A 16382-nucleotide genomic window follows, 5' to 3' on the forward strand; every position below is an offset into this window, starting at 1 on the left:
CCACGTTGTGGACTAGTACGTGTGAGAAAGCACACGTGGTTCTGAACGTTCTAGCAGGGAACACTTCATAACATTTGGAAGAGGTTTTTCTATAGATCAACCTGTTTAGGTTTAGAACCACTTACGAGAAGTGGGGTCTACTTGGACGCTACAGAAAAAGAAATTCCATCAAGTCCTCAAACAGGGGTATCCAATTCTAGAAAACTCGGTGCACGTTGCAGCCTCTGCACCACTTGGAAAAACAGGGAGAACCACTCTGAAGTATCTGTCGCTATGGTACTTCACCCATAGAGGGAAAAACAGGGAGAACCACTCTGAAGTAGCCGTTGCTATGGTACTTCGCCAGACAGGAGATTCTCGGAGAAATGGAACCTGGGTACTTGTTGTGGCAAGGAACCTGCCGAAGGCAGTGTCGACTTGAGCCCCATCCTCACCGGAGGCGCTGGGTATACAGAAGACGCCGGTTAAGGGCCACTGAAAGAAGGCACCCAGACCTTGCCGAGGCCAGTTTTCAATCGAGAAAATGTGGATAGGAAGGACAATTGGTTATAGGACACCAAGCAGAGGGAATCAAAAGCCAGAACGCTCAAGCGCTCAAACGGGAGTAGGCAGGAGTTCGAAGTAACTAGCTGGGCACTTTAAAAAGTGAGCACAGGATATCCGAGGTCTAGAAAAGAAGACTAGGACTCCGACTGGTTGATGCTACCAGGCAAATCAAAAGGCGTACAAGATTGGTTAAGGGCCACCAAAGATCAAAAGGCAGGAGTGCGGAGTTCTTGTTACAGGAACGAACTCAAGCACTAGCGATTACTCGTGTGGTAATCCAGAAGAGAAGCCCTCATCTGAGGCACACATTGAAGATGTGCTAAAGCCCTTCCCAGGGAAGGCAATTAAGGAATCTTAGGACAAGACAAGATTCAAAACGAGTGCTCCACGGGAACACGATCAAGTATCTGAGGAAGATACACCAGAAACACGACCGGTGACTTCTGACGAAGAAGTACCACCATTTACACTCAGTGACGCCACCACAGAGGAGTTAACAGACCTCTATGACAAAAAGTCGACAGAAGCGGTTCAACTTCGACTTCAATTTAGGCTAGGACGAGCCTACGAACCAACAGATCACCTGAGGCTAGAGCAGCTCGAGGGTGAGATCGAAGAAATAAGACAAGTTCTTCGTGGAAGCGAAAACTTCGACGAAGAATCTTTACGAGCCTTTGATGAAGCAACAGAACTTCCACGAGGAGAAGCAATCCAAGTTGAATGACAGGAAGGGCGTTCACAGGAAACCGGTGGATTACAGCCGGTTAATCCTCTCGGAACAAGAGCAGTTCCACTCGAGAGATCTATCTCGGACAGTACTACTCGACCAGATTATCCAGGAATCACACATCTTAGAAGGGACCAGCCACCCCACCTACCCAACGTGCCTGGAATCACACGTTCAGTTTCAACCAGATCAAGACCAACTGGTAGCTTCCAGTTCTCAGGAAGTATGGCCACACATGCACGATACAACCCGGCTCTCGGACCACCAGTCTATCCCGGAACTTGCACCGACGCCATCTGGAACAAGTACCAACAAGCCTTGGGACTCTATGCACAATACCAGGGAGCAATTCCCAGGCAGCCAGTGGCACGGGAAAAGAAGATGGGAAAAATCAAGGAGTTTAAGGGAGACAAACGAGAATATGCATCGTTCCTCCCAAACATGGAACGATACCTACAGGCAAACACGGGAGTCTACAATGATGACTTCAGCAAAATTGCCTTCATCCTCTCTCAAATCGACTCCTCATCCACAGCAGGAAAGTGGGCCGAGTCATGGGAAGCCAACCAAATGGCAAAACACAGCAATCTTGGGACGTACCAAGATTTCAAGATGACGCTTACCGAAAATTATGGAGGTGTTGCAACCAAGGACCAAGCTTAGCAAGTACATCTTGAAGGAAAGTACAAGCAGGACAAGCAAACCGTCGACGAGTATATCGGAAATCTCGATATCCTCTACCGATATGCTGAAATCGACGACGAATATGCCAAGCTCATCCACTTCAAGCGAGGCCTTAATGAGAAACTTGCAGAAAAAGTCTTCATCACCGAAAGTCCACCAACGACCTATGCAGCAGCATGCAAGGCCGCAAGAAAGGTCAAGGACCTCCAGGACATTCACAGCAGAAAGACAAACATCTTCAAGTTCATCTCAGACTCTTCAGGAAGCGGAAGAAGGACGGAGAAGGACCCTGACACCATGGACGTTGACCGGATCTCCCCAGAAACCCATCAGAAATGTTCTGTGGGAGGACTCTGCTACAACTGCGGGAAGGTCAGGACACGTCGCTGCACAATGCACGAGTCCAGAATATGATCCGGCACCAGATCGTTCAGGAAAGACAACTTCGTATGCCAAGACCAAGATGTCCAGTCCCAGGACGAAGAAATACTCCGGATCTGGCAGACAAAGAAAGACTTCCAAGCTGACTAAATCTTACTCCAAGAGAACGGAGAAGAAATGACGACGAGTAAAGAGGGTCGAGGAAAGTGACTCTGAGGATAACTCAGAGGAGTCGGAACAGGAAGAATCGGAATCCTCATCATCGGAAGAATCTGAATCTGAATCTCAATCATCAGACTCTGAGGGAGTATCTGAACAAGAAATGGTTGTTCACAGGGTACGAAGAACTCATCCTGTTAAAACCAAAACAGTTCGTAAAATCAGGCGAACCAAGGATGAATCCAGCGACTCAGAAGAAGAGTCATATGTGGTTTGAAGATTCATCCCCAAAGAAGAACTTGCCAGAATACAACGGGAAGATGCACTCAAAATGCGAGGAGACCGTATTAAGAAACGTAACATGACAATGCCCCATCTTGACGATCTTCTGGAATTCGGAAACAATCCAGACAGATATGAATATGCACGCCGATATCCACCACCCATGGAAAAAGACGATTCAGAGGGTTTTGGAATTGGGTGCACGTTGGGATCTCGTGGCACCCAGATAAAGAAACAGTCCCCGAGGAAGTAATCATACGAGGCGATATCAAATGAGGAAGCGAAATATACCTCAATATCGTCTTCCAAGATTATGATGGCACAAGAACCCGAAGTATTCCAGCAAGAGCCTTAGTCGATTCTGGAGCAAAAGGAATGTTCATCAATGAATCGTTTGCAAAGAAAGCCGGACTCCATCTTCTCAAATTGCAGAAGGAAGTCAAGATTCGCAGTGTCGATGGAAGTCCCATCAACTCTACAAACCAACAATTCAAAGGAACTGTTCATGCAGGAATGTACGAATGGAATGATGACTTCCTTGTCATCGACTTAGGAAAAGAAGACGTGATCATTGGCAATACGTGGCTTCATGATCACAACCTGATTATCAATTGGCAAACGGGTGAAGTCAAGGTCTGTCAATATGTAGAAGATGTACCAAACGAGGAACCATGGCTTTTCAAAGATGAAAACACTGTTCGTCTTCCAATCACCAAAAAGGAGAAAGCCAAAGCCAAGCGAACCTTGAGAAGGATCGACTGGTCTGATGTCGATCCCGTACCAGATGAAGCAGGAACCGTTGACTCGGACCTCTTGCTTGCATACATAAAAGGAGCACCATACTTGGAGGATCAGGAAATAGGAGAAAAAGAAGCTATTTTCGCCTATCAACCTGATACTGGCATACTCCAAGAAGTTACGCTCGAAGAAAAAGAATGTCGCTCGGCCAGAGAAAGGAAGATGCAGTATCTTGCACTGCGATGAATGAATGCCAAGAAAGATCCCCATCAAACAAGAAAGAAAGATGGAATCTTATGGAAGGCATCAAACAAGGCACAGGAACTCACACAAAAGAAAGCACTCGAAGAAAAGAAGAACTCAAAGAAGAAAGTAACGATACCATCGTATCTTCTCAAGTACAAGCGGATTTTCGAAGAAAAAGCATCGGAACGGTTACCACTGCATAGATCTTACGATCACAACATAGACTTCAAGCCGGACTTTGTTCCTAAACGAAGAAAGGTCTATAATCTATCAAAGCTGGAAGAAGAAGCTATGAATGTCTTTATCAACGAAAACCTTGCGAAAGGATATATTCGTCCTTCGCAATCCACAATGGCATCACCTTTCTTCTTTGTAGGAAAGAAAGACGGTGGGTTACGTCCATGCCAGGACTACCGCTATGCAAATGAAGGAACGATTAAGGATGCCTATCCACTCCTACTTATATCGGACCTAATGGATCGACTCCGCCATGCCAAGTATTTCGCGAAGCTTGACATTCGTGGAGCATACACCAATGTCCGAATTCGTCAAGGAGACGAGTGGAAGGCTGCCTTCATCACCAAGCATGGATTATTCGAATCCACGGTCATGTTCTTCGGAATGTGCAATGCACCGGCAACCTTTCAGCGAATGATGAACGAAATATTTGCAGAAGAAATCGCCGAAGAATGGTTACTATGCTATCTGGATGATATCCTCATCCTTGCCGAAAGCGAAAAGGAGTTGGAAAAGAAGCTTGAACGAGTCATTAAGAAGATGGTCGACAATGACCTCTATCTCAAGCTGGAGAAATGTGTGTTCAAGACTACATGCACTGACTTCCTAGGACTGGTTCTCCTCCAGGACGACTTCAGATGGATCCAGCAAAATTCAATGGGTTCATCAAATGGGAAGCCCCGACTGGCATAAAAGGAGTGCGAGCATTTCTAGGATTCGCCAACTTCTATCGAAAGTTCATCCGGAACTATTCTGAAATCGCAAGACCCTTAATTGATCTTACTAAGATCAAGGGCGAGAATGTGTTCCATTGGACAAGCAAAGAACAAGCCGCTTTCGACTATCTCAAAAACGAGTTTGGCAAGGCACCAATACTGATTATGCCAGACAAAGACAAGTCTTTTGTCATCGAAACCGATGCATCGGACTTCGCTACAGGAGCAGTTCTCATGCAGAAGGACGATAATGGCGACCTCCATGCCTGTGCATATTATTCCAAGTCGCTCTCTGATCCGGAACGAAATTATCAAATCTATGATAAGGAGCTTCTAGGAATCATCCGTGCACTTAAAGAATGGAGACACTATCTCGATGGAACAAAGGAGCCATTCCTCATATGCACAGATCACAAGAATCTGACGTACTTCAGGCAACCGCAGGACTTGAACCCAAGACAGCGAAGGTGGCAACTTTTCTTGTCTATGTTCAATTACAAGATTGTCCATACGCCAGGACAACAAATGGTGCAAGCGGACGTGCTTTCACGGTTGTCTAAATTAGACAATCGACAGGACAACAAGTCACCTGCAATCCTGCTACCAGATGATCTCTTTATTGGTGCTATCGATACAGATATGGCAGAACAAATCCGACAAGCACTAACAAAAGACCCATCGATACTTGCGTACCAGGACGGCCTAATGGAAGAACTTCCAGTCCCATGAGGAATGACAAAGAACGACATCAAGGATGCTGACAATGGTTTAATCACCATCCATGGACGCGTATATGTCCCAAACAATATGGCCTTGAAGAAGGAAATTGTTCGGCGATACCATGAGGCCACTCCTCATGGTCATCCGGGAATCTGGGTTATGCGCACCAACTAGTGCGCAGAGACTTTTGGTGGCCAGGAATGTATCGCTTCATCCAAAGTTACGTCTATGAATGTGCCACATGTCAGCAATCCAAAGCTGTTCGAAACAAGGTCAAAGTTGCACTACAGCCCATCGGCCCCTCGCTCAATGCGCTACCCTTCAAGCAGGTCAGCGTGGATTTTATTACTGATCTACCGAAAAGCGAAGGCTTCGATTCAATAATGGTCGTGGTAGACCATGGGCTTAGTAAGGGGGTAATTCTATGTCCCTGCAAGAAAACGATCACTGTTTCAGAAACCGCCGAGCTATTCAGACGACAAGTTTGGAAACACTTCAGGCTACCCGACAAGATCATCTCTGATCGTGGAACACAATTTGCATCCAAAGTATTCCAAGCGCTGTGCACAGCCCTCAAGATTAAGTTGGCCATGAGCACAGCCTACCATCCACAAACGGATGGCGAAATGGAGCGAATGAATCAAGAACTGGAAATATATCTTCGAATGTATTGTGCAGAGCAACTGCATCGATGGAATCAATTCCTATTCGAAGCAGAGTTCACGCACAATCTTCATACTCATTCAGTGGCAAAAAAAGTCACCATTTGAAATATGGTATGGCTACGAGCCCCGAGGAATGCCAGAACTGTTTCCTCAGGACGAGATCCCCGACGTGGATGCAAGACTCAAGCTTCTCAGCATGGTCCGCAAGGAGGCCACAGAAGGAATTGTTAAGGCAAAAGCCCGTGTAGCTGCCAGAATCAAAGGAGGATCTCCGATGTTCAAGAAAGGAGATAAGGTCTGGCTGGAAGCCACCAATTTGAAAAGACCTTACAAATCGAACAAGCTAGCACCGAAGCGAGAAGGACCATTCAGGATCAAGGAGGTTCTGGGACCACTCTCGTTCAAGTTAGACCTTCCTGCAACATGGAAGATCCATCCGGTGTTCCATGCTGTGTTGCTTATGCCGTATCGGCAGACCAGTACACATGGGGAAAGTTATTCAACACCACCTCCGAATCTTATCGAAGGAGAGAAAGAATTTGAAATTGAGTCTATAATTGGACATCGACTACGGTGCAGCAAGAATGAATATCTGGTAAAATGGGCTGGGTATCCACTCAGCAAAAGGTCGTGGGTAAAAGAGACAGAAATGGGCAATGCAGGAGAGCTGCTGAATGAGTATAAAAGGGAGCACAACTTGGCCTGAACCCTCAGTCCATGCCCCAATGCCCGTGCAACATCCCGAGTTTCTCAAATCTGCTATCACCACTTTTACCCATCTTATCAAAGTTCTCGAAGACGTCGAATCCCACTCCTCTCACGACCATCGCTACCAGGTCTTCCAACAACTCGGAGTCTATCTCGCTATCAGAGGGGCTGGATTCGCCATCGAGGATCTTGCCGACTTCAACCATACCAACGTTGAATTCAACACGACCCATCCAAACCATGATGGACCATCTCATCCAGAGAGCGGACAACGTCCACGAAGTCCACCTCCTGGATGACTTCAGGTCAACTCGACGACAGCCATATCTAACCCCTCGCTCCAGCGGGCTAATCAGAATTCCTTACCCGTTTCCATTCCAAATGGACAAGCTGAAGGTAACACTAGAGGACGACGTCGATATCGACCTAGACGGAACATGGGGAACATTCATGAGAATGAATTACCCAATGTACCTAACGAAGGAACTTCACCTGCCCCGGCTAGAGCCAGATTGACGCCGAACTATCCTCACAGCCATCTACGCCGGGCTTCCAGTGGGAATCCTCCCACCATCGTACGCTCTAGATCATCCGCTACACTTTGATATCTTACCGGCAGCACTCTCATTCACTCTGGATGTATTCAGTGTCGTACACAGTACCGTATCAAGGACAGTGACAATACCAGCGGAAGAACGTACAGGAATGGCGAACATTCACATCACGGACTGGTATGAAGAAGAGGAACGGCTGCTCGAAGGTATAAGTAGTGGCCCTCCTTTCCCTCTACTAGACCATCACCTCCTCCTACTTGAGTGGGAACTCTATGAGGAAATCTACCCTTGGGACAAAGAGAACTGCCCTGCTCTACCACTTCTACCAATGTCGCTCAACATTCGTGTCACCACCACCATCACTCGCAGCGCATCGGAGCCAGGACTACTCCTAGATAACGATGGAGATGAACTCCCGCTTCTGAACAACCTTAGTAATGAAGCACTGGCTGACTCATGGAGGAGTGCACGTTGGGGAGACGATGAAGATGAGACAGGTCGTTGGACGACGGGAGGGTCTTGGACAACGGGGAGAGCCTGGGGTGACGACAATGAACAGGCAAGGAATGCCGACGATGAATGACCTGGCTACCCCCGTCGTAATGGTGCCACCTACCCCTACAATGACCCACCTGAGGACGGATTGCAACTTGCGCTGGCTGACACCATCAAGGAGCAGATAAGGTATGCTCGAACGGTCAAGTCTTCGAGCAACCCAGCGGCAGGACAGATATCGCTCATCGCCCCAGATGTAGCATCATCCTACGATGTCTTCATCGCCATGCCACTAACATTCCTCATGGAATGCGATGGCCATCGTCTCTACATCCATCGTACGGGCACGGGCGACTTTGCCACCTTCTATGCCTTCGTCTTCACTTGGGACAATCAGAAGGTCGCCTGGCACCTCTACTCAGAAGACTCACCTCATCGCATCTTCAGTTAATGGGTCGCTCTTCTCTATCCACCACCCATCCCAGGCATGCACGACTGGCATCCAACACCCAACCGGACGCGCGTCATCAGTGTTCGCTTCACGGGCAAGGAAGAAGGCATCGAGCAATACGAGGTTGAACTATTCAGGACATTCTCCGATCAAGTCTGCTATGGAGACGCCAAGACACCTTGTGAGTTCGTGCCAGTCATCTTCCAACCCCTCGTTGCCATGATCGAGCGGCCTGGATGGCTCACCGACGGTGTCGAAGCACTGAAGGCGGTCCTCTATGAAGACGGATCCATCTCGCACTGGGCACCTACCGAGTTCCATCCTCAGCCCCAAGAGGATCTTGACGATGGTTGGGAGGTTGTACCCCACACTACCATCCCAGTCTATAACCACGTAGGTGTTCGCGGGGGACATTGATGGGCTAGTTTGGTGAGTTGTCGTCAAGGGTCTTGCCGGTTGGAAGGGGGAGCTTGTGTTACAGTTTCAGCGCTTCATGGTCATGTGACAGTTTACGTTGCACATGACACTTACTATTTATGGGTCATAGGTCTTGTGGACATATTTTAGGGTTAGCAGTTTTCGTTTCTACGATTGACTCACTCAGGTTATGCAAACCAGACCTTCGTGTTTCAGGTTTCTATTTCACCTGTACTAACATTAGCTCACCAATTACTTGGCTCGCAGCGGTTAGTATTTGTCTCAGTCTATTTCATTTACTCTATAAATAGCTGTAGAGGACCCCTTGTACTAGTACCCCAGACTATAGGTCTGCGACTATATAAAGAGGTGGAGCAGCAGCTGGAAGATAACCTCTTCCACTTGTGACTCTGAACGTTCTCAGTTCTAGAACCCTCATGCAATCGTACTCGCTTTTAAGAGGTAGTAAGCTCGTACGCTTGCTAGAGTCAGAACAGTGAACCTAGTAACCTGCGGGTGAACGTGCAGTAGCTGTAGCGGCCAAGGCCTAGCAAGGGTAGAGTGAGGACCTCACTGCTACATCGTCTACTAGGCTTGACCACACTATAAACCCTGCTAATAGTCTGCCTGACTATTGGAGATGTTAGGTATATTCTATGTCTAAGTCTCTGTCCACATTGTGGACTAGTACGTGTGAGAAAGCACACGTGGTTCTGAACGTTCTAGCAGGGAACGCTTCATAACACAAGGATTTTATGTGTGTTTACTGCCAGATCATCAAGAGATTGATGGCTTTCGAAGCCTCTGTCTGATAGAAGAGCAACCAGAAGCTCAGAGAGAGATGTACAATTTTGTTGAAACATATGCAACAATGCATTGATAGTTGAGGCTGTGAGCATTGCTGGAGAACAACAGTGTAATGACATCCAAAGAAATTACGAGAGTGGGCGCCTATATAATAATAAATGGGGTTGCTCAATTGGGAAGGCTCACTCCTGCGCTCCGTTGTTTACACATGATTTGTTGCAGCCGTCGTAGGGAGTGGGGGGCGATTAAGATTGTGGAGTTTGAAATGAGTCGGAGTATGAAACTGTGGCTGAAGGGTGGCTGAGATGTGGCACAGTCCTACCTGCCCTTAGTATTCAGCCCCCCCCCCCCCAAACTCCCGAAGTAAGGCTGTGGAGGAGCCTGGACGAACTACTTGGGGGTGTCGGCGCTGCGTCCGCACACCCGGGTCCGAATGACCGGCGGATAATTCGGAGGCACGGCGTTACGAGAGAAAGATATAGTTCGCGGTATAGAGAGGATTGAGTACAAAACGAGAGACAAATCAGGATAGTTCGCGATATACAGACGATAGATTACAAGCGTTATATAGAGGATAAACGAGGAGTTCATAACAGAACAGATACGAGTAGTTCGAACATAGTGAAAGTCAATGAAGTGAAGATCAACGAAGGACGTAGAGATAATCAGTCAGATGCGGACGTCGTCGTCCTGTATTTTGACCTGATGTTTGATCGTCGGTTCCAGTCCTTCGACGAGTTTGGTGACGGTGAGGAGTTCAAGTTGTGCATGCCAATGTTTCCATCCATCTTTGTAGACGGCATCGCCATTAGCGTCGCATTTGAAGCGAGTGATGGTGCACTCTATCATGACGAGGTCGTTTTCGTAAATGCAGGCGGCGGGATACTGCTCCATTTTCGTGCGGCGGCCAAAGCTCGTGCGGCCGTTTTTTCAACAGACATGTGGGATTCATCTACCGTTCACATAAAAACCAGTTGCAGGCGAGACAAATGGCCGAGCAACGGACAACAACAGACGGATGACGTGCACAGCGAACAGCAAATAAAAGATACCGGTCCACAACAGCCACTAAGAACCAGTTACACAGGTGCCGACATAGAGGAGACACGCCCCGCCGCGAACAACAGAGCAGCAGCCACACCCGTGGGAAAGCAGAAACGGGGTGCGCGTTCAGCCACAATTGTGGAGCGGGCAGCGGGGGTCATGATAATGTAATCACACGCTCTGCATTGAATAGCTCCCTATAACCCGAATGACTAGGGTCATTCGGAACCGTTGCGGAGTTCTGAGACGTACTCGCCATTTCTGTGAATGCGAGGCAAAGGCGACAGTCGTGTTTTTGATTCAAGAGTTTGTGCTCAGAAGGTGGCGGTCACTGTGTTCAATTATACGTTGTGTGCAACGCAGAGGATGAGGATGAAGCTTGGACGAGCGGCCGCTCGGACGAAGCTGATGAGATAAAAGCCTTACTGTGTCCGAGACAACTTATTCTCTTCGACTTGCGAGCTGCCCTCGTTCTTCAGCCTCCGTCCGCTGAATCTGCTCAAGATTTTAAGGAGTCTTTCCCTCCAAGTCACGTAGAAGTTGGATATAAGTGCGTTGTGGGAAGTCTTACAAACTGGCCTGAACTTTCCGTCCGCTACAATCCATAGTGCAACACAGCCCGTCTATAAACACCACTCGCAGCTATCCACAAGTAAGTGTGACATGAATGCGCTTTCATTGTTATGACGTGCTGAGGAAATTGTAGACTACATCATTTTAGGCATCCTGAACAGTGGGAGCACCGCATCCGCCAGAAGCGCTACGATGTTCCGAAGACTTGCCCTAACTTCTGCTGCACGTCGGAATGCCAACATAGACATCTCATTACGACTATCTAGACGGACCGCGCAACGCTTTGCTTCGACTTCGACAGGCTCAAGCTCCTCTTCGTCCTGGTCCTCTTCGACGATCTTTAGATACATCCGCACATTCTCCACCTACAGCAGCATCGCTGCGCTTGCTTATTCTGTTGGCTCTCTATACCCACCGTCAGTCGCAGCATTCATCTCTCCCCGCCCAGCTCCTCCGCCTCTACATCCAGAAGACCCGAACCACATAGCCTACGTTGCCTCACTCGAGGACGATCTACAAAACCTACCAGTGCTGGCAGATCACCGCACGCAAGAGAATTCGGACGAGTGGTATGAAACACGGCCATATCTCAGGATCCCGCTGGAGCGGCGAGTGCACAGTTTGACTGGCGGTGCACTCCATGGGCCCGGCAAGCTGGCGATTCCACCGCTAGTGCGGGCGAAGAAGGACAACAGTGAGGCCCTGGTGTTTGTACATGTAGGCCGTAGCCTCTGCGGCCATGAGGGGATTGTGCATGGTGGGCTGCTTGCTACGCTGCTCGACGAGAGCCTTGGGCGTCAGGTGAGTCCGTTGCGACTGTGCCATGCTCTGAAGACTGAGACGTTCTGTAGGCACTGCTCAACCTACCTGACAAGGTTGGCGTCACGGCGTACTTGCGCTTGAACTATCGTGCCCCCACTCGTGCGGATCAGGTGAGCTGTTTTTCACTGGCGAAAGTACCGGATTGGCTAATTGTGTGTCAGTTCCTTGTCCTCCGAACGCGTCTTGTCGAAGCGAAGGGACGCAAGTCCAACGTAGCAGGCGTTATCGAAGACATGGAGGGCACGCCGCTGGTGGAGGCAGAGTGAGACTCTTATGTCGTTTGAGTGCTGATGACATATCTGACATGGTTTCGCAGGGCATTGTTCATCCAGCCAAAATATGCTAAGGTGCTCGACACGCGGAGGTTGCGCGAGATGCTCGGCGAGCCAGACGACTCACCAGTGCCCATCACTGAAGGCACTGTCGCTCCTGCACCTGTTCCCGTTCCAGGTGGCGCTCCTGCTGTTGTGGTGCCAGCATGATACATCTTGACTGCTTTAGATGCTTTAGATATCAGGTGCTCCATTTTCTTGGCTACAGTTCTGTTGATGGATGGGCATGTTGTGCGGGAATACACGGATTACGATCACATTTTCTCCAACTGCTACTTCCAACATACGGAAGATTCCTTCATTAAGACGTGTCTTATCGTCATCGTCTCCTTTCTCCCCTGTGTATGAACTCCCAACATGCCTTGCCTGGCTCCACGCCCAGGATCTCCTGCACCTGCGGCAAGCTCAGCTCGCACAGCGCACGCACGCTCTCCACCTTGCTCATGACATGTTTGACGTTTTTCGCCGTGATGCCTGGCAGCGTGCGCAATAGTTCCTCTGCCACGGCGTTGACACCCGCGCCTGCGTCTGGGTCTTCCTCCGCGCCGACGGTGACCGCCTTCGCAGGATCGGGTTCGGGGCTGTTCGCCTTGAGGTCGCGGAAGATCTCGGCGGTGGCGTAGGGCGAGGAGGACCAGATGATGCGCACGCGGGGAAAAGTCAGCGTGAGTAGGACGAGCTTGGACTGGATCGATGCTGCTAGGCTGGTGTCGTTCTCGGAGGGGCCGCCTGGCTTCTTCTTCGTGGGGTATTTGCCTGTCTGTTTTGCGTAGGACTTGACATCTGCGACAGCCTGTGGAAGCGCTTCAGTAATATTATTTGCTTTCCGGGAGTTGTGCCCTCACTTCCAGGGAAAATGACTTGTGCTCCTCGAACTCGATAAGAAGGATCGGTTGCTTGTAATGTGCCGACATCAACTCGCATTGTGTATATCTGGATAAATGCTGTCAATACGAATCGTCATAGAAGACGATACGAGCTCACAGGCGTCCACTATTGAAACTCGACACGAGATCCGGTATGCTTTTCCGCTCAACACAAATGTCGGGAGTCAAGATGTAGTCTCCGACGGTCAGCGTAACCGGCGTTATGAGCAGGTGGGATGCATGGAGCAGTGAAGGCAAGGAGGAGCGGAACTCTCGCATGTCGACAATGACCTATGAGAATCTCAGAGGCGGTTGCATGGCTCGACGACCGGTGAACGTACCCGAGAGGGCTCAGTGGATAGTTCCTTCCTACCACCTGCTATCCGCGAGCTTATGGTTTTGAGGAGCGACTCTCCTGAGCCTTGTCTTCGGTCTTCAAGTATGGGCATGAGCATAGACTGTGACACGCTCCTCATTCGGCCACCACCGGTAGAGATAAATTAGAATTGCGTACCCCTCGCTCTTTGATCAGTCGCTCAAACGACTCCTTTTCCCGCCTCAGTCCAGTCAGATACTTGCCCTCTTCGCAGCTCATCCTGTACATCATAAAATACACTCGCACACCCAATCCAGCATTGGCATTCCTGTAGACCTAGAGCAGCATTGGCATCAACTGTGTTTGCTCGCAAGCGAAGAACGCACCTCAATACGCCGAATGAACTCTAGATTCGGCTCGAACATTATGATGAAGCGCGGCTGGATCTCTTGGAGCATTCTATCATCCGTGTCATCAGAGTACGCTCGCACCAACACTGTCTGTTCGGGCGCCAGCAGACCGTAGTGCATGTCGAAGTCAGTGGCGAAGTCTAGCGATGTCAAGTCTTCTTCCGCTCGTCCTGGTAAAGGGGCGTCGATCTGTGTTGACAGGCTGGAATGCAGGTCATCGGTGGTGTTTCAATTATCAAAAACCTAGACATCGACGCTTACAACGCTGCCAGCTGTTCTGCTTCCTCTCCTCCGCGTGGTCCTCCTGGCTGGCCTGTGCTCGCGACGTCTCTTCCTGTCGAGGTTGTACTTGGCATACCGCCCCTCACACGCCTCCTATTCGCAGCCCGTTCACGTTTCTCTTGGTCCTTTTTCTTCAACGCCTCGCTCACATTATTTTCAGCATCATCCCTGTCCTTTCTGCTCTTCGACATCGCAAAAAGCGCCTTTCCTTCTTGTTTTCGGCCACTCAGGTTGCTCCTCCACCATAGGTACAAATGTAATCTTTCCTCCATCATCTTGCGCGCGCGAGAGCCGGGAGGAGCATCTGCGTCCATTGTGGAAAGAAACTCGTTGAGGAGCGTGCACTCTTGCAGTGAGGATGTCATAATGAGGACGGTGTTCGTGCCAGGGGAAACTAGTCATGTACTTAAACGTCGTTCGGGATATATGGACATAGTTAATGCCTACGAGAAGTCATCACGGGCTGCCGATTGATCATTTCCTGCTCGATTTCCTGCAGAGCGTCTGCGAGCAGTGTCCATTTAGGAAGTTCCTCTAGAACGGGGTCGATGCCCTCAGGGAGCCAATACGGCCGCGCGGACTCTTCAGAGCCGGCCTTTGTTGCCTGTTGTCGGGCATGAGAGCTCCCTGTCTGTCCGTCAAGTTCATCTACAACAGCCCACGCTTCATCTTCTTCCATCGTACTGGTGACTTGAGGAGTTGCAGATGTCTTCTTCGTCAACTTGCTGACTGTGTAGCATCGCCGCTTCGCATAGAGGAATATATTGTTCGCAGCATCCGTCAACATCCACGGCGATTGGTGTTGACGAGCGGCGCCAGAATCTGTGAATGTGTTAGACGCTATCAAGGTGTCCAAGTACGATTGAAACGAGAAAGTGTCGTATGTAAGGAGATAACTGGATGTCGGGTTCAGCATGCATGCGTGAGGTATGATGCACATTAAGACACACGTGAGTAAGCGTCGTAATGTAGCCAAGTCACTGACGAGTTGCTTGGTCCTGGGGCCGACCTTGTGCCATACTGGATCTAGGAGCCGTCGAACGATCATATCGAATGATCTGAAGTAAGCATTGTCAATTGTTAGGTCGTCGAGGTCCAACTACAAATGGCATCAGTACGTTGACATTCGATACAAATGGACCATACTGACCGAGGTATTGGCACGCTTGAGTTCCGAGAGCGTAGTGCTCATGCATTGTACGATGGCAGTATGTATTTCGGCCATATACTCTGTCATTTCTTGATCCAACTCTACCAAGTCTGGCCTCTTCACGTCGATTGACTGCTTCACTTCTACATGGAACCTGCGGATGGCCGCCCCCATCAGAAGCATCGCCTTTTTTGGATGCGAATTGATTACCGAGGATATATGTGAACTGTGCGTATTTGCAGCTCCTTTAGTATGGTTCTCAATGGAGACATTCCGCTTGTGATCTGCTCAGGTTGATCCGAGAATGCCTTCAGGAAGCCAGTCTGATTCTTCTCCCGATACAAGCGCACAATGAAGGCTTCTGCCGAAGTTGGAGTCACCCTTGCGCGATGTGAATGGGAAAGAATACTCGCAAAGAGTGTGCGACGTACTTTTCGGCATGTAGCATGATGATACCTGTGATAAGCTCCGTAGGTATGTCGGACGTTAGCATGTCTACCGTGAATATTTGAGAAGTCAAGGATACGAGTCCCCCTTTCTTGTAAAGGTCCTGTCTATAAATACAAGTTGGAATGCATCCTGGTGGCCCGCCCCTGTACCTACCTGTCCTTCTTTACCGTTTCAAAGCCGATAATACGGAGGCCTGGCTTCCGACAACCCATGACGCCCAGTTCTTCGCCGATAGCTGATTCCTCTTCGGGAAAGGCGTTGACAAGTAGGACGAGGTTGTTCGGAGAGTCATATATTTGGAGGAGCTTGCAAACAATCCTTCGAAGACCTAGACCGCGTGCTAACAGAAGCAATTCGCTAGTAGAGGGGTCATGCAGCTTCTCGAGTATGCTCTTGTGGAACGAGAGTAGGGCCGCCATGGCTGGTTACAGATGTACTCTGTAGTTTATGAGCATGCGATTATAATTCCCTTTGTGACGCTGGAAGCAAAGTACTGCTAAAGAATTGTGAATCGATGTTGAGTCCTGACGAGAAGGCGCTCACCTGATACGGAACGTTTGATGCTTGCCTTGCACTCGATGACTTGTTATCTCACCATAACATA

General features: G+C 49.2%; 3 protein-coding genes across 3 annotated transcripts; 2 read left to right on the plus strand and 1 right to left on the minus strand.

Moving 5' to 3' along the window:
- Positions 1 to 3127: 3127 nt before the first annotated feature.
- On the plus strand, positions 3128 to 3403 carry LAESUDRAFT_638140 (uncharacterized protein; the record flags this gene model as incomplete). Its single annotated transcript, XM_040903472.1, has 2 exons — positions 3128 to 3242; positions 3276 to 3403. Coding segments are annotated over 2 exons (243 nt in total), but the record flags the coding sequence as incomplete, so codon positions are not given.
- A 7939-nt stretch (positions 3404 to 11342) lies between these two features.
- On the plus strand, positions 11343 to 12454 carry LAESUDRAFT_709322 (Thioesterase/thiol ester dehydrase-isomerase; the record flags this gene model as incomplete). Its single annotated transcript, XM_040906716.1, has 4 exons — positions 11343 to 11951; positions 12002 to 12082; positions 12134 to 12234; positions 12289 to 12454. The coding sequence occupies 4 exons, from the start codon at positions 11343 to 11345 to the stop codon at positions 12452 to 12454; spliced, it is 957 nt and encodes a 318-aa protein (XP_040757810.1).
- A 169-nt stretch (positions 12455 to 12623) lies between these two features.
- LAESUDRAFT_764940 (uncharacterized protein) lies at positions 12624 to 16197 on the minus strand (the record flags this gene model as incomplete). The annotated part of the gene is made up of 13 exons (XM_040913545.1): positions 12624 to 13097; positions 13150 to 13237; positions 13289 to 13461; positions 13512 to 13628; positions 13685 to 13822; positions 13873 to 14098; positions 14158 to 14572; positions 14626 to 15074; positions 15129 to 15277; positions 15329 to 15482; positions 15539 to 15709; positions 15760 to 15882; positions 15932 to 16197. The coding sequence occupies 13 exons, from the start codon at positions 16195 to 16197 to the stop codon at positions 12624 to 12626; spliced, it is 2943 nt and encodes a 980-aa protein (XP_040757811.1).
- Positions 16198 to 16382: the final 185 nt, after the last annotated feature.

The sequence above is a fragment of the Laetiporus sulphureus genome (genome assembly GCF_001632365.1).
Source record: "Laetiporus sulphureus 93-53 unplaced genomic scaffold LAESUscaffold_94, whole genome shotgun sequence".
NCBI classification, from domain to species: Eukaryota; Fungi; Basidiomycota; class Agaricomycetes; order Polyporales; family Laetiporaceae; genus Laetiporus; species Laetiporus sulphureus.